This window comes from Epinephelus moara, chromosome 8, assembly GCF_006386435.1.
Source record: "Epinephelus moara isolate mb chromosome 8, YSFRI_EMoa_1.0, whole genome shotgun sequence".
Classification (NCBI taxonomy): domain Eukaryota; kingdom Metazoa; phylum Chordata; class Actinopteri; order Perciformes; family Serranidae; genus Epinephelus; species Epinephelus moara.
Genome location: NC_065513.1, coordinates 12,265,186 through 12,287,635, shown reverse-complemented (window position 1 = coordinate 12,287,635; position 22,450 = coordinate 12,265,186). Strand labels below are relative to the sequence as shown.

The 22,450-nt window shown below is 41.8% G+C and overlaps 2 protein-coding genes across 4 annotated transcripts; one reads left to right on the top strand and one right to left on the bottom strand.

Annotated features, from left to right (window-relative positions):
• Positions 1-1,031: 1,031 nt before the first annotated feature.
• Positions 1,032-11,040, bottom strand: ggt5a (gamma-glutamyltransferase 5a). 2 transcript variants are annotated; one of them, XM_050051060.1, is made up of 12 exons: positions 10,694-11,040; positions 10,173-10,300; positions 9,982-10,077; positions 6,764-6,950; positions 6,497-6,657; positions 6,109-6,255; positions 5,724-5,854; positions 3,595-3,779; positions 3,220-3,311; positions 2,283-2,389; positions 1,990-2,100; positions 1,032-1,905 (listed from the first exon to the last, which is right to left on the bottom strand). In XM_050051060.1, the coding sequence occupies exons 1-12, from the start codon at positions 10,858-10,860 to the stop codon at positions 1,759-1,761; spliced, it is 1,659 nt and encodes a 552-aa protein (XP_049907017.1). In that variant the 5' UTR covers positions 10,861-11,040; the 3' UTR covers positions 1,032-1,758. The 2 variants fall into 2 exon arrangements, with proteins under 2 accessions (XP_049907017.1, XP_049907018.1); XM_050051061.1 differs by lacking the exons at positions 6,497-6,657; positions 6,764-6,950 and having other exon boundaries at positions 10,694-11,039.
• A 3,920-nt stretch (positions 11,041-14,960) lies between these two features.
• On the top strand, positions 14,961-21,153 carry asphd2 (aspartate beta-hydroxylase domain containing 2). 2 transcript variants are annotated; one of them, XM_050051937.1, is made up of 4 exons: positions 14,961-15,274; positions 16,376-17,574; positions 18,026-18,139; positions 18,388-21,153. In XM_050051937.1, exons 2-4 carry the CDS (start codon positions 16,710-16,712, stop codon positions 18,516-18,518), a joined length of 1,110 nt encoding a protein of 369 aa, XP_049907894.1. In that variant the 5' UTR covers positions 14,961-15,274; positions 16,376-16,709; the 3' UTR covers positions 18,519-21,153. The 2 variants fall into 2 exon arrangements, with proteins under 2 accessions (XP_049907894.1, XP_049907892.1); XM_050051935.1 differs by having other exon boundaries at positions 14,961-15,278.
• The last annotated feature ends 1,297 nt before the right edge of the window (positions 21,154-22,450 follow it).

The window sequence follows — 22,450 nt, the reverse complement described above, 5'->3', positions numbered from 1 at the left end:
ATGTGGCATTTGCAACAGGTGGCTCCTATAAGGTCAGGGCACAGTGTGACTGTCACACCCCCTGAGGTCCAAATACAATGTGACAGGGCAACAGAGCCCACCCCCCAAAAATCACCAGGATCTCATTATCTTACCTTTTACCCTCAAGGTTCATCTCCCCCTCCCCTCCATTTAGAGTAAAAGAGCAAAATATATGTAACTTTACTGTGTGAAATGAAACCATATTCAATGTAGGTCTCTGAGCAGAGACTTTAAGTGCATCACATTTCTTCACAAACTTTCTCCCAGGAAACCGCCCTCCTGTTTGTATGACTCACTATTTGATCTGATTATCGTGCTCTAGCTGCTGCATGCTCCGGCACAAAACTGAAAAATAATTTATGAAAAACAGCACAGACAAGTCACGCAGCTTTTTCAGAATGCGTTATGGCACAAAGGGATGGATTTACAGATTTCAGTAGCAGTGACCCCGTTTTGAACAGGCGGCTGAGGGCCACTTTGCCGCATCCAAAGAAAGCACCTGCTGTTATTTGTTGTTGTCATAGATTGCCACCAGGGTTTATTGATTTCTGTCCTTTTATACTTTGTTTGAGCTATTTGTGTATTTAACTCTTGTGCGATTTTCTTATTTTTGCACCTGTCTGTGACCTTTATTGTAAAAACTCCATTTTGTGCAATTTTCTAGGTACTATTGAGTTGATCTCAGTAAATGCCGTTTAAAAATGGCACCGATTATGACATTTATGCATTTCTACAAAATGTTTTCAAATAATATTTCAAAAAACAAAATGGCTTAAGCAAATTTGTGATGCATGCCCTTCAACGTAAGGGCAGTTAACACATTTCTTGCAGGGAAATGTGTTAACTGCCCTTACGTTGAAGGGCATGCATCGTAAGGGCAGTTAACACATTTCTTGCAGGGAATTTGCAGCCTGACAAACAGATTTGTCGGGTGTTTTTGGATGTTTAAACACAGTGATCACTGATTTCATAGATAGAACCATATAAAGACACAAAAGTAGCCAAGAACTTTTATTTCTGACAAATTTAAATACATTTTCACCAAAAATTGATGCCAAAAAGGCACAAATCGGTCCATAAAAAATTCACCAGAATGCATAAAGTGTATCAATGTTGAAACTAACCCTACGCCCTTGCACTGTAGCATGAAACATGTTAAAAAAACCATATTTATTTGAATATTATACACAATATCCATATTTAATTCACTGCATATTGCATAAACATTGCTACAGCATACAGCATATAATGGAGGTGAAAGAATAACTTTGGTACTAAGAGTGTGAATAATAGAAATACCAGCTATGAACAAGTAATAACTTAATAAAAAAGCCTGTTATATCTTTTATGTCTCAGATAATAACATGAATGCACTATCAAGTCAATTGTATGATGTAAAAAATGGTCTTACAAGAGAAAGATTCAAAAAGTAACAATAAAATGCTACAGATTTGTCCAAACAAGCCGAACAGAGGAGTCACTGGGGTCAGATACAGTCACAGTTGTTTCTTCTTTCACAGTAAAATCCATCATGTCACCATTACAGTCCGTTCTGTTCAGACGCCACGTGTTTAACTGCTACATGTTAGACTGTGTGTTCAGCTGAAGAGGCCTGTTGTTCAGTGACTTGTTCAATGATTTAACACCATCTGTTGAAGCTTTTGTGGTTTTGTGGCTGTGAAAGGTCTCTGTAACCTTCAGGCCCTCCTGAATAACCAATATCAGCAGCTCGCAGTCTCAGTAACCGGCTGCTTCGCCCAGTTTCCTGGCATCAGACACAGCACAGATGCAGCCGTCCTTCTTCTCCACAGCATTGACCACGTTGAAGAAATATTTTGCACTTTCATGTTTGTGCCCCAGAGCCTTCAGAGCCTCGATTACATTCTGAAGGGCAAAGAGGAGGGGAGACTCAGATGGAGCAAATATTATGAGTTATTTTAGTAAATTAGTGTATTTAGTGTGTATCACCTTATCAAAGCCGGGCTCAAACTTCACTGCATTTTGAGAGTCGACAAAAACAACCGGAGCAGCAATCGCCTCCTTGAGGCTTTTTCCAAACCAAAGGTGATTCACGAGTGCCTGGGAGAGAAAACAAAACAATACATTGCAATCTGCCAAATGGGAAAGTGATGAGTGCAGAATGGATTATGGACACGGTGAAGACGCTCATGAAGACAGTGCTTGCTGTGACAACAGTGAGGGGCATTAGTCCGCAGCAATTTATCTTAATGGCACTTAGTGTGATTGCCCCGGACACATACCGAGATGATCCCAGTCGTGATCATGCTCCCACCAGTCGATCCAATCACCAGCGTCTTCGACTGAGACTTGAGCACAGCGGGGGCCATGGAGGATGGAGGCTGCTCCCCTGACAACACAACAAAAGCCTTGACTGACAGGAGAGACGGCTTCAATACAGACTCATCAATGTGAGAGGAACAAGAAGGAAATTATTATAAATGCAATCAGTGGAGTGTGTTTGAATGATGTGAATCACAGGCGTGCATAGAGGACGGAGGGCATTTATTCAGCCCTTTACCTTTGTTCAGCAGCTGGCATCTGACAAAGGAGAAACTCTCTTTGTTAAACAAAGGGTCTATTTTTCTGCAGTTCTAGGTTCATATTAAAGGGCCAAGAGTCCACATGCTAGCAGCTCTGTGTGCCTGTACTTTGGTACAGCGTGTTTTGAGCCGAACCCTAACATCAGCAAGCTAACACACTCACAATGATGCTAATATGCTAATGTTTAGCAGGTACATTGTTATCTATTTATTATCTGAGTTTAGCATGTTAGCATGCTTACATTTGCTTATTAGCACAGTAAAGTACAAAAGACCAGCTGAGGCTGATGGAAATGAATATTATTTACTTAAAAATGTTATTGAACAGAGAGGCAGGTTATAACTTAAAGGAGCAGTGTGTGAGATTTAGGGGATTTAGTGACATCTAGTGTCAAGGATTGCAACCAGCTGAAACTCCTCCTCCTCCTCCTCCTTCAGTGCTCATTGTTCGGGATGCTTTTACCAGGAGCTGAATTATCCACACAGATCTCTTCCTCCCAAAAACAAAAGGAAATCTACATCTATGGTTCTGTATGCAAGCATATGGCAGTGAGCTACTTGTTTCTAAAAACAGAAACAAACCTGTATTACTTGTATTTAAATGACAATGTAAAATACATCATGCTGATGTGATTACCAGGGAAGATGTTATCGACTCTTCCACAGAAATCGTACAGCTGGTTGTTGAGGATGACTCCAGTCCTAGGAGAGACGACCCTAGAGCCAAATCTGTGAAGAAAACAAATTAAATGAGCTGGATGTTGACATGAGGGGAAATTGCAACACAGATGCACTACTAAAAAAACTGAGCTTTCTCTAACTGTGCTGTTCCAGAAAGCCTTTGGACTGTGATGACGGGAGTCTTACAAAAGAGAGATTTATTTTCAAATTCCTTTTACAAAAACACTCATTCCTTAATCTCTTAAATCTTCTTACTCCTCCACATTCAAACCAACAGTAATGCTCGATGGCAGATTTCTCTCTGTGAAACAGAACTCCTTCAAATACTGACATGTGGTTGATGGTGCTGGTGACAGACACAGCAGAGCCATCCTCAGCCAGCACAGACACATGCGTGGTGCCCATGCTGTCCAGATACGGGGTGATGTTGTAATACTGGGGATCGTGAGTCTTGTCGCTGCTGATCAAGCTCTGTATGTGCTTGGCAAAGCTATCCTCTGTGAATTTCCTGGCCATCTGTGAGAGATACAGAGCAGTCAGACACACAGACACATAACAAAAAACACTCGCTTCAAAGGTGAAGTTATGATCATATTTCAGGCTTCTGGTTGTTTTGCAGAGTGAACAAGAAAAAAAACCTGTCAGAACTACATTTGAAAGGGAGCTGCAGTCCATTTTTAACACTTCCAGTCCCTGTTTTTGCCTAACATCTATTTATCTGCCTTTTAAATATTTTACCTGTATCAAACATTGCACCTTCTACTTTTCAGAATAACTACGCTCATATGAAAACAAAAAATATCTGATATAAATAGCTGGAGTCAAGATTTATGCCTACAAACATCCAGTTACAAAATGCATTTATTAGACATCTAAAACATGACAACACTTTACAGAACAGGAGTCCAACTAAACAGAGTCATTTCTGAGGTTTTTGGGGAAACTACATTAAAACTATAGTTCACCAAACTACAAGGTACTTCACAGAGCCACAACTGAACTGACACTAAGTGAAGTGTAGGTGTGGTTGATTTAGAAACCAGGGAAGGCCAATCCTGGCCTAGGCAGCCCGAGGATGAGAAGATAGGGAGCAATTGTTCGAGTGGAATCAAGAAAATGCTTAAATTCTACAGAAACACACAGTATTTGATCGCAGACATTTTGGTTGCAAACCAGAGGTTATTTTAGTCAAATTGCAGGTGACTGTCATTAAATGACAACCATTGCCAATGAGCTGTGGCATTGTGCCATATTGTATGACAAAAAAAATTCTATTTAGATTTGAATGTAGTTTAACTGCCACCCAACTAGGTATGCTGCAAATGGCAGTTAAACTACTAAATGACATGTACTTAGCTAACACCATTATAACTAATAACACAGTCAAAAATCTAATCAAATGCAACAACTAACCTTTGCTTAAAGTTTCTTATGCTCAAGTCAAACGCTGTCACTGACCTAACAGAGAGCCTGTAACCTCCGTCACTTTTGGACAGCGGCACGCAACCAAACCTCATGCATGTGTTTAATAGATCACCATAATAACCCAAGACTGGAGTACTCATGGGGAACATTGATAAGCTGATTGACAGTGAGACCAGTTGATTTAAACATAAGCCTAAAAGTGGGTGGGAGGTCTGCGGATTAAACACTGAGCAGTTCTAAGACCATTATGAGAAATGATGGACAGTTGCTAAGTACATTAACTCCAGCAAGGTATTTAAGTACAATTTAATGTGTTCATACTTTCCTTTTCTCATTTTATGCGACTTTATACTTCTACTACACCACTTTTCAGAGGGAAATATTGTACTTTTTACTCCACATAATCTGACAGCTTGAGTTACTTGTTACTTTGAAGATTTTGGTTTTTACTCCAAAAAACATGTGGTCAACAAATAAAATATTGTGCATTTGTTGTAAATTAAACCTTCTCACAGTACATAAAGTAGTTAAAGTCAGCTTTATATTGACTAGCTGCAGCTATTCTGCAAAACAATCAAATTTACTTTTTATATTTTACATAGATTTACCTGATAATGCTTCTGAAACACTGGGTTTTGGGGTTCTCTGCCAGAAAATTTTGCACATGTAACACTTAATATCCTGCATTCTGGTGATTTTTCTTATGCAGCAAATTGTGTCTTTTCCATATCAATGTACAGTGTAAATGTCCTTAATTTTGTCAAAGCTACTTTTATGTTTTTATTTGGGCGGACAAAGGCACATGTTCTAATTGTTAAGGGGGGCGTGTTTCCTGTGTCCCCCCTGAAATCTATGCCTATCTGTTCGGCACTCTGGGAATCACACTGTTAGAGTGCAACTTTCTTTTTTCCAAAACAGTAATACTTAATTGCTAAACTGAGGCATTGCTACTTTTACTTAAGTGAAGAATCTAAATACTTCTTGCACCACTGGTTATAAGCCATAAATAGACTTAACTACTTAAAAATAACTTACTTCCTCTGAGCTGAAGCGTGGATCTCGAATGTGTTTCTTTAATCCGTTGGCAAACTTAAAAGCTTCAACAAGGCGATGATAGGCCAGTGTCTTTTGTTCCCCTACCAGAGATGCTGGATTCAAGTTATATCCTGTAAATAAAAGCAAGTGTTTACTTTTCCCAGTGGATTTCACTGCAGTATCTTTGATTCTCCCTCACATGAAACACTCATATTCACACCATCATTCAGTCTCCTCATTTAGGTAAATAACTCGTAAGCAACAACCAAGGAAAGTATTCATTTGGCATTTTTCTTTTCAACACATGAACACAGCTAACAAGCTTCATTATATGGTTTCAAAGTGTGGGTGAGCCGCAGCTCTGCAGTCTGTGTGCAGCAGGAACCTTTCATGACGTTAAGGATGAAGCTGAGGATGATGCCTCCTGCAGGGGGTGGGGGTATGTACATCTGGTACTCTCCCAAAGGAACAGCCCACGCATCAGTCACTGTAACATTATACGATGCCAAGTCCTGCGCCGTAAGTGTTCCTCCTGAACAAAAACATTGAAAGAAGTGGATCTGCTAAGCAGAACTGAACAAAGTGCATCTTAGCTCCACATAATCAAGACATTTAATGGATCCAGGCAGCTCACACTGGAGTCTGTGAGTGATCGCTGCAGTGCTTTACAAACCCAATTGATTTGTTCTTTTGTAATTAAATCATTGTGCCATTGTGGCAGAGATGGAAAATGGCTGAAAAAGGAGAGCATGATGAAACCTGTCTGACAATACCTGCCTCCTGTATGTCACGGATTAAATCCTCTGCTATTCTTCCAGTGTAAAAAGCACCCGGCCCATGTTTTGCAATCGTCTCCAAAGTGTCAGCCAGTTTCTCAAACTTAATAATATCACCAGCCTTCAGCAAGTTGCCATTCTTATCTGAAAACAACTTTCTGAAGGACAAATACAAAGAAAGAGAATATCACTTAAATGTAGAAAGGTGAGATATTCATTGTGTGTTTATCACATTTTTGAGTCCTGTTTGGGTGGCTTTCATACCGTAGTGGCTGAGTCATGTTTGAATCAGTGAACGGGATGTATCGACCCTGGACCTGAGGAACAGGAAATCCTCCTCTGGCCAGTTTGATGGTTGGCTCAAAGAGGGTGGCCCACTTCAACTTCCCATAAAGCTTGTGTGCCACTTCATAACCCTGAATTTCCCCTGGGACCCCGATCCACTGGCTACCTGGATGGATAGGAAAATAAATATGTACATTTACTCAAGTTCTGTGCTTAAGTACCATTTTGAGGTGCTTGTCATTAACTGATGTAATACTAATTTACTATATCCATCTAAAGGTCTCGTGTAGGATTTATTGGCATCTAGTGGTGAGGTTGCAAATTGCAACTAACTGAAACTTCACGTGTGCAAAGGAGTGAATTACAATGGTCGACAAGAAAATGAAAACCGCCCTACTCAAAGCCAGTGTTTGGTTTGTCCATTCTGGGCAACTAGAACAACATGGCGGACTCTGTGAAAGAGGACCTGCTCCATATGTACATATAAACAGCTCAATCTAAGGTAATGAAAACACAATGATTCTTAGTTTCAGGTGATTAATAACTAATGAAAACATAGTTGTCTGTGCAACTGCTCGTTAACGCAAATAGCTAAGCCAATTATATAGCAGCAACTCAAGGAAAGGTGATTTATGTGACTTTGAACATGGCATGGTTGTTGGTGCCAGACGGGCTGGTCTGAGTGTTTCAGAAACTGCTGATCTACTGGGATTTTCACACACAACCATCTCTAGGGTTTATAGAGGATGGTGTGCGAAAGAGAAAATATCCAGTGAGCAGCTGTTCTCTGGGTGAAAATGTCTTGTTGATGCCAGAGGTCAGAGGAGAATGGCCAGACTGGTTCAAGATGATAGAAAGGCAACAGTAACTCAAATAACCACTCATTACATAAAAGGTATACAGAAGACCATCTCTGAACCAACAACATGTTGAACCTTGAAGCAGATGGGCTACAGCAGCAGAAGACCTCACACTCTGTAACACCATGTCACAAAGCTCAAATCATCTCGAACTGGTTTCTTGAGCATGACAATGAGTTCACTGTACTCCAATGGCCTCCATAATCACCAGATCTCAATCTAATAGAGCACCTTTGGGATGCGGTAGAACGAGAGATTCGTATCACGGACGTGCAGCCGACAAATCTGCAGCAACTGTGTGATGCTATCATGTCAACATGGATGAAAATCTCTGAGGAATGTTTCCAGCACCTTGTTGAATCTGTGCTATGAAGAATTAAGTCAGTTCTGAAGGCAAAAGGGGGTTCAATTCGATACCAGCAAGGTGTACCTAATAAAGTGACTGTATATACCACCCCTACTTTTTTTTTTCTTAACTAGACAGCAATGTCTCTTTCCATCAATCATGACCAAGTTACTCAAGATAATCCACAGACTTTGTTGTGAGCAGTTTCATTTGGGAACTATTTTCTTTCTACCAAACTACACCAACCAACCGTACCACAGTGCAGAAGGAAGCGTGCATCTTCTGCTGGCTCACTGAGCACCACTGAGCTAGCTAACATTGCAGCTAAGCCAAAGAGGACGCCATTAATGTTTACATCCTGTGTTGTCACAAACATGAGCCTCTTGTCCATGAGTAGATGTTCTCTTCTTTCTGCGTGGTGATACGATTGGCAGAGAAAGTTCGATAGAAACAAAAAAGTTTGTCCAACAAGCTCTGTGGGTTATTCTGTGTAACCAGGTCATGATTTCTGGAGACGGACATCGCTGTTGAGTTTTTTTGTTTTGTTTTTTCTATGTATCTTTAGGCGCTTTGAGCACCACAAACCGAGTACCAACTAGTTCCATTATATATTTAAGGCAGACATCTCTACAGCCAATATTTTCAACGCTTGGCGACTCACGCCAAAACAATCTAGACTGACAAAGCACCACAGGTAGAGGTAATATATGTGTTTTTAATTTAGGGGTGAACTGTCTTTTTAACATAATAATGTAATATAGCAAGAAATACACCAACAGAGACTTGTCAGTGAAGATTCTCAGTCATCCAGGTCATGGTAATCGTAAGTGCTATATCGTAGGCAACTGGACTTGCTTGCATTTCTTGAAGACGTTTCGCCTCTCGTCCAAGAAGCTTCCTCAGTTCTAAATGACTGGTACGAAGTTGCAGGCTATAAACCCTGTGTGGGTGGGAACCCTTGCAGAGTCGTAGGGGTCGCGTGAGCTCTTAGTTTCAGAGTCGTTAATGTCACAATGTGAGTCGCTGACCCACCTGGCCACCATGTGAGTCGTTAGGATCAGATGGGACCAGGGGTGAATGGGTGTGAAGTCGTCTGGGGAGGGATCAAGAAATGCAAGCAAGTCCAGTTGCCTACAATATAGCACTTACGACCAACAGAGACAATTTTAGTACTGTTGCTGTCACACTTTAAGCAGTTTTTACTAATAATACTTCTGTACGTTTACTTAAGGAGGATTTGAATGCAGAACATTTACTTAAGATACTTGAGTTAAGAATCAGGGAACTTCTGACACCCCTGAGGTAGGGAAAATCCGAAATATTGGAATGATAGTGATTCACATCTTTTAAATGTCTAACAGAAATGTATTTGTGGACGCTCCTCCATACAAATGTTATCCATTTGTAAAACAATATTGTTTTATAGCTTAATGCTACACAGTAAACAAAGGTTGCTGCTGCCTAATAATGTTCTCATAGTATCAGTTCTTTATCGTTCTTTCCTATCTTCTTATACAGGCTTACAAGAACATGTCGCATCATGATTAATGGCTAGTGAAGGCCTCCTGTTTCACTGTGTGTGGGGTCTTGGCTGAGAGCTCAGCTGGTGGCCAGTTCCTATGTCAGGTCTGTTGGGCCCCAAATATGTATACAACCACACTCAACTGCATAGGAAGCAAAAAACAAAGACATTTACATGTCCAAGAAAGGACTGACAGCACATTCAGCCCTAGACCTGACATAAATATTTTAACTGTGTGCCCTTATGTGGTAACTAAAAGTTCCTCAGATGTGAACCACGCTGAATTTCTCAAAAGGAGCAGAATATCTGGGCTTCCCCCTGCTCCCTCTTGCATTATAATGCAGAGACCTAGTAACCTAACACCTGTCACAACAACAGTCTGAGCAAGAAAAACAAGAAATGCTCCCAACAAAAGAATCAGGAAAATAAACTTGCAGGTCTGTGATGGTGTGAAATGTCAGAGCAGTACCTGACATAAACTGGAAGGTCTTGGGACATGACTTGAGCAGGTCAGATTTAAACTTCCCAGGTACAGTCTCTCTGGAGTTGATGATTTTCACTTTGCCTTTAAAAAGAGGAGATAATACCATTTGTCTCCACTGAGTAACACTGGTTACTTCTGCTGTATTTATTATAGGGCTGAATGAATGTGGCTGTTACCAGAGCTGTCCATCACTGTGAATATGGACCCCCCTCCGAGGCCCATACTCTGCGGGTTGATGACGGAGGTGCACAGCAGCGCAGCAATGGCGCCATCTACCGCTGAGCCTCCTTTCTGAAGTATGTCTCTGAAAGATTTTACAGTCATCACTCAAATGCTATGCTATTTCCCTTATGCCTAAGTTAGCCAACCTGCCAGGTAAGCAAATGGCGTGTTTGTGTTTTGCATAGGCTGGTGTAACGGAAAGCATGTTAGTGTTAATAATATGTTCTATATATGGTCTTACATTTGGTTGAGCCAGGCATATTTCTGAGAATTGAAGTTGTCACATCGCTACTGAGGTCTTTAAGCCTTTAATATAGTATGAATAGAATATAGTTAGCAGATAGTTTTAGTTACTCCTCATCAAGATAGCCAGTGCGCGCTGTGCGTAATGCCGCTCCTCATAGGCGCCTAACTGACCAGGACAAATGGGAATGTTTGTGTTGCCATCATAACAGAAGTGTAAAGTGCCACTCACCGTGCAATCTGCGAACACCTCCCAGAGTCTGCGGCCACTGCAGCGCTTGAGAAAGTGTCACCTGGACACTTGCGCCTCACGAGCACAGCTATACACACAATGACAGCAACCACACAGAGCAGCATCAGTGCGCAACAAGTGTACACTCTCGCCTTTGACCTCGCCATGGTTGGTATTATCCAATGCTTCCGCGGGGATCATCAAAGTTTCATCTGACCTTTACAGGTTATCTCCTCTGGAACATAAACTTCACTGACTGACTTGATGACTGGGAGCCCGGTCGCTCCATCAGAAGGGGCGTGCTCGGCTCAGCCTGGCTCCACCTCCCGCCTGGAGCGCGAGAGGAGGGGAAGAAAGTTCTGGCCCAACTTGGAACTTTTGACTCATGTCTGAGTTGGTTTCACCTCAAAACAACCTGTCTGCTATAAGCATGCATATTTGGTGTTTAAATACCAGCCCCTGTGCCACTCACACAGCGGGATAACAGATAGCAAGTTTAAGATGTAGATATGCTCTACTAATTGGGAACCTCAAAAGCACAATGATCCAAATGAAAACAGAAAGTTAGCCCCCACCTTTTCACCATGAAACCGGTGGTCTTCGTCTCTATGCAAAGAGTGTTTCGAAATTGAGTTGCCTTACTGAGAAAAGTGATGTTTTTACATAGTTTCCATGTGCCAGATTTGACAGGAGCCTGTGATTTAATCAGCAAGGCTGCAGAAAACTCAGTGAAACAAGCTTTTGGAACAGGGGCCCTGCAGCAGCAGCAGCAGCAGCGGCAGCAGCTGTAAACTCTCATGGTCAGTGGAACAATGTGCTGATAACCTTTAAAACTCTACCTGTGATGACTTGATTGGACTTAAAGTTTTGCTTTTCCTCATCTCATGGGAAGTAAATAACTCAGTTCTGATCTGTTTTTCTCCCCTTTAGAAGAGATAAGGAGCAAAAGAATAACTCAGTGGGAGTTCTTTTGCTGTGCTAGGCTTCTGGAAGGGTTCTCAGCAACAGAGTATCAAGGGTTTTGTTTCTTTTTCTCTTTGATCTGACTATTATCTCAAGCTGAATTCAGATCGGGCTGAGACAAGACGAAGGCTATTTCTCAAGAGCTGAATTATGAAGAAGTATGAGAAAATGTTATATTGAGCTCAGTTATGTCTTGGAGAAATGGGCTGCACAAAGAAAATATCCTATTTTGAATTTTCCTGTCCTCTAACGGGTGTACATACTTTAAGTACAATGTCAGTCATCCATGCAACCAGTTCAAGCAAAATCCCCTGTGTCATAACTTTGTAATTGTTTCCCAGAAGCCATTCAGTAGAAGCTACACAGACCTGTCCGGGCCTGTCAGACTGATAGCCAACATAAAACCATCACTACGGTTATCATCATGTAGAGAAAAGCTGTTGTTCTATGAGTGTTGACGCTCTGGATAAACAGGGTCCAGCTGCAGCCTTTAATGCCGGGGCCAGAGGCATGAGGGCCGAGGGGAGGAGTGCAGGGTCCCTGACTGTAGGGAGTGAGGTCTGCAGTTAGATCCTTCTGGAAAAAGTTGTCGTATTTTGTCATAAACTATCACCATCAAACTACTGCTCTATCACTGCTGTGAGCGCATTCCAGCCAAGTGGCAATGCATCTTGGGAAATGCTGTCTGCAGTTATATCAAACTGTAGTCGATGGGCGAGCCATGAGGCATACGGAAGAGGGAGGCTGTCAATTGAGTCAAGTCAGCCAGAGATTACCAGAGCAATACCGGATATAGGCCAATGTGGCCTTCAAAGTAAAATAATTGATCACTCTGAAATGGGAAAACAATCTCTAAGATTAGCCGTGCTAATGATTATTTTCGTTGTCAATTAATCTGCCAGTACTTTTCTTAATCGATTAATTCTTAATTCTTTTTCTAGAAATTGGTAGAAAATGGTGAAAAGTGCCCAGAGTCCAGGTTGTATTCAAATTGCTTGTTTTATCCCACAGTCCAGTCAGTTTAATATCTTATATGACAAAAAAATATTTAAGCTATAGAGGCTTTCTTCCTTTAAAGCAGTGCTTGGAAATTACTGAATGATCAATCAGCAAAATAGTTTCTGATTAACTTTCGTGTCAACTTATTAACCAATTAATCAGTGGCTCAACCAAGCATTTAAGCTCTAATATGCAGCTATTGGAGAAAAGATGTTTTAAAATTTCTCAGGATGTTTCAGATCAAAGCAGACAGAGCAGCAGCCAGCTCCAGAGAGCAGGTTTTACAAATCCTAAACATAAACCTGGGACTCAGGCTTTCTGGAGCTGGTCCAGATGAAGTTGTATGTGATGACACAAAGGTTTCCAGCAAGCCTAAGCGCAGTAGTGGAATGTAACTAAGTAGGTCTACATTTACTCAAGTACTGTACTGAAGTACAAATTTTCAGTTGTACTTAACATAAGTATGTCAGTTTAATGTTACTTTATACTTCCATTTAACTACATTTTGCAAGGCAGTATTGTACATTTTACGGCTCTGAATTTATGTGATAGCTGTTGTTACTTTGCATATTCAGATTATTAAAATATAAATCAATTGATAAATTATTATGTATTATCATGGATTAAAACACCCAGCAGCAGTAGGCTACATGAAGCAAATAAAATTACCCCCACCTTTACTGGATGCAACATAAAAGTAATTTACACATTAATGCATCAATAATCATAATCCAGTGATATAATATAAGCCAAGGACCATTCTGTATTATGAGTACTTTTACTTTTGGTACTTTAAGAATATTTTGATTTGAATGCTTTTGCACTTTTACTTAAGTAATATTTTGAATGCAGGATTGTAACAGAATATTTTTTATACTGCAGTATTACTATTTTTACCTAGGGTAAGTGAAACATCTGAGTTCTTTTTCCACCATTACCTATAAGCATAATTATGTGTCATAGAAATTGTCCTGTTGACACAATCAGTCTAAACTGGAACACTACCAATCTCACATTCAAAGGTCAGTTTACTTGCCATGAGGAGTACTACTCAGTATGTGACAACAGTCTTATAATGTCCTCTGTGGCCTTGGGTGGAGCTTTATCAAGTCTGACAAAATCACTCTGTATTTGAAAGAAAACCTGCGTCATAAACTGGGAGCACTGGGTTTAAAGATGGAGAACATTTTAAGGTCCAGTGTAGGATTTTGTGGCATCTAGCAGTGAAGATTGCAACCAGCTGAAACTTCTTCCTTGTGCAAAGGCTGAAGTGTGAAAACTTGAATGGCCAGTGTTTTATTTGTTCTTTCTGGGCTTCTGTGAAAACAACCACCTCTGTGGAAGAGAACCTGATCCATATGTAAATATAAACATTCGAAGGAAATGAAAACACAGCAATTCTCAGGTTCAGGTTATATTATATATATATTATATTATATTATATTATATTATATTATATTATATACCAATGAAAGTATTGTTTCTTTGTTAATCTGTCTCTTAAAGGCGGCTAAATTGCTGAAGCAGTCCTTTAGAAGAAATAGAGGGCATAGCTGCTGAGACTAGGTTGTTGTGCTATCGGCAACCTGAGGCTGTGGGGCCGCATGCAGCTCTTTAACCCCTCTCCAGTGGGTCTATGTGGCTTTTAGAAAAATGTGGACATGAATAACAGTTATTTTTTAACATTTTAATTTTTCATTGCTGTAGGCCTAAAGTGATTCTTACATTTTCCAATTGTAAAAATATATAACCTATGACATCAAAAAACACACAAAAAAAAGTTTCAACATTCCATCAACTAAAGTGTGCATCATACGTCTATGACCTGGTCTATTCTCCTTAATTCTAGTGAACCTAAATAGCGGTGGCTAGGTAGTGGTGGAGTCTCCCTCGCTAGGCCAGCTATCAATTCCAAATCCAGAAAAGAAAGTCTCAGAGGCAAACAGACAGTTTAATAGTGAGTGGGCAGATTTCTTTGCTTTCACCATCGATGCTGCACTGTTTAGGTACAAAATAATCACAAATAGTCTCCTGCAGAGTAGTCACCTTGTGCCAAAACATATTAATGAATGTTCATTTATAACTATTAGTAATATTGATATGATAAGTTAGATCTAATAGGTTGTAATTATAAAGCACAAATATGTATTCCAGACTGATTAAAAAAAACAAAGAAGCTAAAAATGGCCCTTCTGACCCCTGGGTTGGAGTGCCAGGTCTTACTGCTGACTGCTTTTAACACGCGTCTAATTGAAGCGTTTATTTTTGAAAGGTCCAACCGGAAATGCTGTCGCGCATTCCTCTGGTCGCTTGCCGCTGGGTGGCTTCCCTGGTGGAGCTTCAGTATTTACAACAATATTGTCTGAAGCCTACCTCGACGCTGCTGTCCATCACAGACAGACAGGGACTCAAACCGTCGGTGGGACAGCTTTCTCGTCTCTCTCCGCTGTACGATGGCTGTCGCTTCCTGTTAGGACTTCTTTTGTGCATTTTGGAGATATTTCCTATAATGTTGGCGACTGATATCCGTCTACCTTGTGCACTGCAGTGGTGCGCAGCTTCGCCTGGAGAAACACCTGTGCGCCTCTCCTCTCCACTGGCCACAGTCATGAATGTTGAGTAGGTATGGATGCAAACCTGTGCACGAATCCACGCACCAAACATCCACGTAGATATAGACGAGGGAACATGAGCTGGGTTACTGCGATCTGCTTGTTTTTTTCCGCGGCTTGTTGGACGTTACTGCTCATCAATATGTTAGTCATCAGTTTGTGTGGCAGCTTGGCCCTGGTGGCTCTAAGATTACATGGGAACAGTGGAGGGATAAGGCAGGGTGTGTGTAGTGTGTGTGCTTTACGTGGCTTTGTGGTTGGGTTTGATGGTCAGTCTGTCCTAAAAGCAGCGGGAGTGTGTGTGGGGGATGTGGGGGCGTCTTGATGCTGTCAGACAGGATGTAGGGGAGGATCTATTGGAGCAGGATTACCCGACCATTTTTGGTGAGGGAGCATCGTGGAGTTCTGATCACAGTTGACGCATTGCACTCCTCGCGTTTTGGCTGTTGGTCCATTATCATTATATAATCCTACTCATGTAATCCACTCCTCTTTTTTATACTAAGGCCTATACGGTTACACAGACTACATCTCGCCCCCTCCCTCCCCCCGAGGATCCATTTATGCAGCTCCTGCTGAGCAACCTATGAATGCCAATTATACATGTGGGTGGGTATCAACACTGTTTAAGTTTACATAATTCACTGTTTGGTGCGCGCGCATGTGTGTGCGTGGTGCGCAAAAAATATAAAAAGAGAGAGATCTGTGTTAAATGCAGCAATGTGCCAATGACTCATGGTTTTATACAGTGCAGTACAGGAGTGTGTGAATCCCAAAATGTGTTCAAAGTGTTTGTGTGTGTGTGTGTGTGTGTGTGTGTGTGTGTGTGGGGTGCAGTCATTTTGAAGTCCACAGCGTGTGGGTGAGTTTCAGCAGGTGTGTTTTGTGGTGCATACAGGATAGGAATTTGCTTAAACTCTTGAGGAGGAAGACACAAAGCAATTTGTTGTCAAACCTGCATCACATTAACTCATCCTGCATGCCAACACATGAACAGTAAATAGAGTTTGGGGCATTCATGTCAATCGCAGCATCCCCCTCTGATGTCAGTGACAGTATCCTCCTCTCTCCTCACCCCTCTTTCTCTCCTTCTGTCTTTGTTTTTCAGAGAACAGATTTACCTAAGGCGCGGTGTCTGTCTGCATTTGTCTGAGAGAACCAGAGAGGGAGCAGCACAAATACCGCACAGCCAGACACCATGCAAGGAGAAACCTTCCCTCGTTGCACAGTGCTGAAATGTTAGGACTGAAGAGCGAGTGTGTCAGATCGAATCAGCAGACTGTTTACCATAGGGGGGGCGATAAGAGCTGCTTGACACTAGACTCACTAACGCCCTGTGTGTGGTTTAAGGCCCCTTTCAATCAAGAGAAGACGTGCTAACTGATCTTTTATCAGCACTTTTCCCCCCACCGTCAGATTCAGCAATCCAGAAGCGAGCCGAGATGGAGTGGTCGTTAGAGAATGTGAGGGAGATGGTGGCTGGAGGGATGCAGTCTATAAGGGAATGCGAAATCTGTGCTTTTGCCATAGCCATGTGTGTGCTGCTGCTGTTTATGTGGTATTGTTACAGGGTGGGCAGGGAGCACGGCTCCAGCCCTCTGCGTGGGAGGTATCTGGCTGGGCCCAGCCGGATTGGAGGGGTGGTGGGAGGCTTTATGAGTTCAGACTGCCGTGGCAGGGGGAAAGGGAAGCATGGGTCAATGCTAGAAGAGCAGAACGGCTTCGCTTTCTGCCAGTCATCAGAATGCTTCCGATGCACCAGCGCCGGAGAGAGTTTGAACCAGAGGCTCTATCACAGCCTGCAGGATTACGCCAAGCGCTACACCTGGTCAGGTATGGGCAGGGTGCATAAAGGAGTCCGCGATCAAGGCCGATACCTCAACAGCCGACCGACCATCCAACGGCCAGAGGTCTTCTTCCTCCCAGACCTACCGTCAGCCCCTTTCTTCTCCAGAGAAGTACAGAGACATGACGTGGAGCTGCTGGAGCAGAGCTTCCCCGCCCTTCTGGCTGAGTTTGAGAGCATCTACCACCAACCTCCGGCCCGCAGCGGCTCCTCACTGCCACCAGGGTGGAAAGCCAACAACACTCCTCGGGGGCAGTGGTGGACCTACTACCTGGTTAACCAAGGCACCCCATTGGTTCTTAATGTCAGGAGGTGTCCACGGGCCTGGAGGGTGCTGGGTCAGCTGCGCACCTTCATCGCCAACAACGTGTTCGGAAACGCCTGCTTCTCTGTGTTGACGCCCGGAGCTCTGATCACTGAGCATTACGGTCCAACAAATGTCAGGCTGCGCTGCCACCTGGGTAAGAGAACGAACTGCTAAGTGAGCTGAAACTGATTCAGCCATGTGATGTCTGAGGCTCAGAGTGTTTTCGCCTCAACACGACAGCAGATGATTTAAAAAAATAAGCATGTTTGAATCAGCTGCTGTGGTGTTCTGGATCCTCCTGGGTCAGGATGGCACGTGGCTGAAATTTAGTGGCATATGTGATGATTTTATTGTTTTCTCTGCACCTGAGCTTTGATTCTATTTCCAACTGTACCCCGAGAGATGGCTATAAATAGTGATGTTTATTGTTGTGTAGACAGGGTCTTTCATAAGATGCTTTAAAACAGAATATTGTAATAATGCAGGACACTCTGGGAAGAGGGCATTTTGTCCGGGAGCTGTTACCTAGGAGATTGGTTGGCAACACAAAATGCTTTGCTTTCCCATAATGACACATGAATGGATTTGCTATTTTTCTCTGGCAGGTCTCAGAGTGCCCCCCTCCTGTGAGCTTGTTGTTGGTGGAGAGCCACAGTGCTGGTCTGAGGGCAGCTGTCTGCTTTTTGATGACTCCTTCCTCCACAGGGCCTTCCACGAGGGTAAGACGGGATTAAAACAGAATCTTTTATTGCACCCTGTCCTTTTTTATTCATTCCTTTAAGACGGAGGATTGACCTAAAAGTGGTATAATCCAATATCACTAAAGTCAGAGAGCCTTTTTTAATATAATATAGTTTCACGGCAAGATCATGACAAAATGGGGCTTTTGGTTTTTTGTTGTTGCCATATGTCTGTGTGTGTGTGTGTGTGTGTGTGTGTGTGTGTGTGTGTGTGTGTGTGTGTGCAGGCGGCGCAGAGGACGGCCCCAGGGTGGTCTTCATGGTGGACCTCTGGCATCCCAACGTGGCCGCTGCTGAGAGACAAGCCTTGGACTACATTTTTACTCCGGGCCGCTTAGAGGACAAGGAGGGGAAATAGGTGTGAGTGAGAAACCATGTCTGACCAAGAGACAGATGGCGTTTAGGGAAGTGTCTGTAGGATTGGGGAGCGACTCTTTTTCTGCCTCCAGACCAGCTCTCACATTCACTGTGTACATATTCTCTGTCTCATACAGTATCTCTCATAACCCCTCTTAGCAGATGACCAAACATTGGGCCTCTTTTATCAATCATGTTCATGTTTCTGCCTGCGTAGTTGTATTAACACACTTGAAAGTACCTACTTGGTTTTTGAGTAGGAGCACGATTGTTCATTCAGCCGTTTTAGTAACGCCATGGCAGGGACATTTTAGATTATTTGTTATTTTAAATCGTTGAATGTCAATGCATTTGCATATTGATGAATGATGTTACTGAACAGTGACAAAATATGCCCAGCAAGAAGTTCCCGTCAAATGTATCTTTTGACATTTCCATTTCCCTCTAAATTTGTGCCGGTTTTGGAGCAACATGATCTATCTAAGATTCTTTGTACATCATCATATTAGCTTTATTCTGGTGGGTGCTTGAAACAGTTCAACAGTGGAAAGAAAAGTACATTACAGATATGATGAACGGCTCTTAGCGAGCCAATCAACAATGTGTCACCCTCTTGTTGTCCATAGGCCAACCTGTTCTATTATCTATACATGACCTGGAGTCACTGAGTTTGCTAGGCCCTAAACTTTTCCCAAAACCTTTTGTGTAAAGTACAGCTGGTATCACTTTACGCTAACTGTGACACATAAATTTACCGTGACACCTACATACATGTCAGCAAGGGCTAAGAAATGTGATTATTCAACTTTCTTTATATTACTCAACACATCCAGTCACACTTGAGATGAATTTTGATTCCAAATGAAACACGATTGTCAGTGAGTTTGCACTTTTTTTTTCTCATTTCAAAAACACCCACTTTCGAATGTGGGACACACTTTTGACTGTTTGAATTTTCATGAATGAGTGGAAAATCTCTTGCTTGCAGAACGGTGACACATTTTCCAGTGATTGTAGTGCTTACTTATATGAAATCACAGCTATAGTGAGGCTAAAGCCAGGGCGGTGGTTCTCAACCTTTTTCATGTCAAGCAGTGCCTGACCCAGCACATTAGGCACCCTTGGCAAGCTTCTCCTGGCGATTTCTTCAGTTGTCAGCTACAGTTGAGGTGATAACTGTGGTGGAAGTGAAACCATTCTTGTGATTCTTGCACATACTGGGCTCATTTCTATACTGAGTTAAGTCAAAAAAGAAACTGTTCCCCTATTTTTGTTGGGGACCCCCTGGAACTCCCTCAAGCACCCCTCGGGGTCCCCGGGCCCCTGGTTGAGAGCTACTGAGCTACGGGATCATTGCTACAGTGCTGGATGATTTTAGGCTGGTCAAACCTTTGTCATAAACACATCAAACCAGATAATGAAAATGCCTAGTTGTCTAGTTGTGGCTTTATAAATACCAGATAACGATAGATAAATAAATAAATAAATGCAGTGTCATTCTGTAAATGTCACTTTTAGCTGAGTTATTTACAGGATGCACAAATAGGGCTTTATGACTAGACAGGCAATCGTTAATAGATATCTAAACTGAATGAACTGCAGAAAGTGCTTTTTCAGCGTGATAACATTAACTAGAGAAATGACTGATTGTCATCTGTCATATCTACATGTGTTTTGATAGATGTGTGATAACTGAGGTCCAATGTTGATCATGACATGAATGTTTACAGACGCAGCTAATGTCTCTGTCCTGACTCCTGCCGGTGTGGTAGTTTATTGTGCTCCCCTTTGAAAAAAAAAAAACGATCCTGCTTTCACAAGACATGGTTAGATAAGCACATTTTTAGGTCAAATCATGTGAGTCGGCCTGTGCTGTAACACTGAAGATGAAGCGTTTTTGGTAAATTTACTAAACTCTTGTAATTTGGTTGTATTTGATATCAGGTTTGTATTTCTGTAAATAGGGTTGAGGTTAAAAAAAAAAGCAAAACAAAAGTGAATGGTCTGGGATGATTTGAGATGAGTGTCTTCAACGCTTTAACTATTGTGTTGTCTTGATTTGCAGCTACAGCGATTGCATCTCGTTTTCCTTTCTCAACAAGGCCAACCATGAAATCATTTTGATAGATTCGATTTGTAGATTCTGTAAAATGTTTATGAAGTACTATCTTTGTTGTTCTGTGACGTATTTATTTTGAATCACTGTAATTTTTGCCGTACCATATGGCTTCCATTACGAAAGCCACAATCCCTAACTCTTCGACGGCACTTCATGGATATATGTGCACAAAAGGTAGTGACAATTAATCTTCAGCAGCTTTACAGGTCCATTGCAATTCAAGATACCCATCTATTCTATTGTAATGTTTACAAAATGATTTACAAGCTGTTTACAACATCTGATAACACCGACACTCACATTGAGCTGTCCATGATTAGGTTTAAAATCAAGAGTGCTGTTAATCCACTTATGAAAACTGTCATTCCCGAAGCATTTGCTTTACATATACAGTATATGATGGGGCAACCATTTTGTTTACATTAGGATTAAGGATTTGTCCTTTAACACATTCTTGTGTGGATTTTGAACAGTATTTCTGTACATTTAATAAATGGTCGAGTATCTTATTTAACCAGCTGTTGTCAGAGGTGTCACTTTTGCACAGTTGTCATAAAAGGTAGACCTCACACTGTATGCATGCTCTTTAGTCCATTCTGCTGAATCAGCCATTTCATCAGTTGAGCTACTACTGTTACACTACATCTCAAACACTGATTAAAACATACTGCAGAAGCTCAGTGGTAGAGGGGGATGAAGTCCTCTGCAGAAATGCCACCCTGGTATTGAGGGTACACTCTGCAATATAAAGCACAGGGACAAAATAGACAGTGTTGCCTCTTTTCAGCCAGATGCAGTTTTATAATCGTGGCACAGGGAGGCGTAGGCATGCAATGATGTGCCCGTTGCTCTGTTTCCTCAGCAGTTCTTTCTCGTCAGACCTGCACTGCCTATGGAGGATATGAAGCCAGAAGCACTGAAATGCTGAGGCAGTAATAACATCATTTTAAATAAAAGCAGTAGTGTCTCCATTACTCTTAAGTGTCATGTTTATGGGTTCAAAAAGAATATATATAGGGGTTGATATCTGGCCGTACATCTGCTTCTACAGTCGAGGAAAAAGATTGCCAACACAAATCGGTGTCACCTCTTCTGATCACATTTGAGTTTCTCTAAAGGTGCACAGGTGTTGCTGTAGCTTTGGTGGACGGCGAAAATGCTAATGTGAGGCTGATGCCACTTACAACATAATTCATTTAGAAAGCCCTTAGTGCTTGTATTTATAAGCAGCATGTTTTATACAGACTTGTTTTGTTTCAGTGTCAAAGTTCTTGAATTTTTAAAGTAGGCTATAGTAGTTACTGCTGCAATACTGCTCAGTGTGCTAATTACACCAGTGTAATGCTCAGTGTGTGTTTTAGAGAGAGAGAGAGCAGGATACTGTAGCATGTGTATGCACAGGGATTATCCTTTGAGCAATTTAGAATTTAATAATAAGACATGCAGATGGCTGCAGGAATGTAATAATGTGTCTTTTATAAGCCAGTGGGACGATTAGCTGTAGTGGAGTCCAGGGACCTCTAGGTGTAGCTGATGGGGCCCTAAGTGCCCCTGACAAAGTGAATAATTTCATTTGACTTTAATTTCATGCAAATGCAGACACACAGTACAACTAGTGAATGTACATACAACACATGGGAAGTGTTATGAAACAAAACAGCCATACAACAAATGATGAAGCTTAAAAAGATTAGTGTGGCAATTACTTAATGGTAATTTGATCAATTACAGAATTGATTGAGCGTGTAGAGCTGGGTTTCACTCTGAAGTCATCGAAATCCGGCACTTGGGCATTGACTTGCAGCATTAGAAAC

Coding starts and splice junctions, on each gene's coding strand:
- asphd2 (XM_050051937.1), top strand. CDS start 16,710: ATGGAGTGGTCGTTAGAGAATGTGAGGGAGATGGTGGCTGGAGGGATG. Junction 17,575..18,025: donor CAGGCTGCGCTGCCACCTGG/GTAAGAGAACGA, acceptor TTTCTCTGGCAG/GTCTCAGAGTGCCCCCCTCC. Junction 18,140..18,387: donor CCACAGGGCCTTCCACGAGG/GTAAGACGGGAT, acceptor GTGTGTGTGCAG/GCGGCGCAGAGGACGGCCCC.
- ggt5a (XM_050051060.1), bottom strand. CDS start 10,860: ATGGCGAGGTCAAAGGCGAGAGTGTACACTTGTTGCGCACTGATGCTG. Junction 10,078..10,172: donor CACAGTGATGGACAGCTCTG/GTAACAGCCACA, acceptor CTCTTTTTAAAG/GCAAAGTGAAAATCATCAAC. Junction 6,658..6,763: donor AACATGACTCAGCCACTACG/GTATGAAAGCCA, acceptor TTTGTCCTTCAG/AAAGTTGTTTTCAGATAAGA.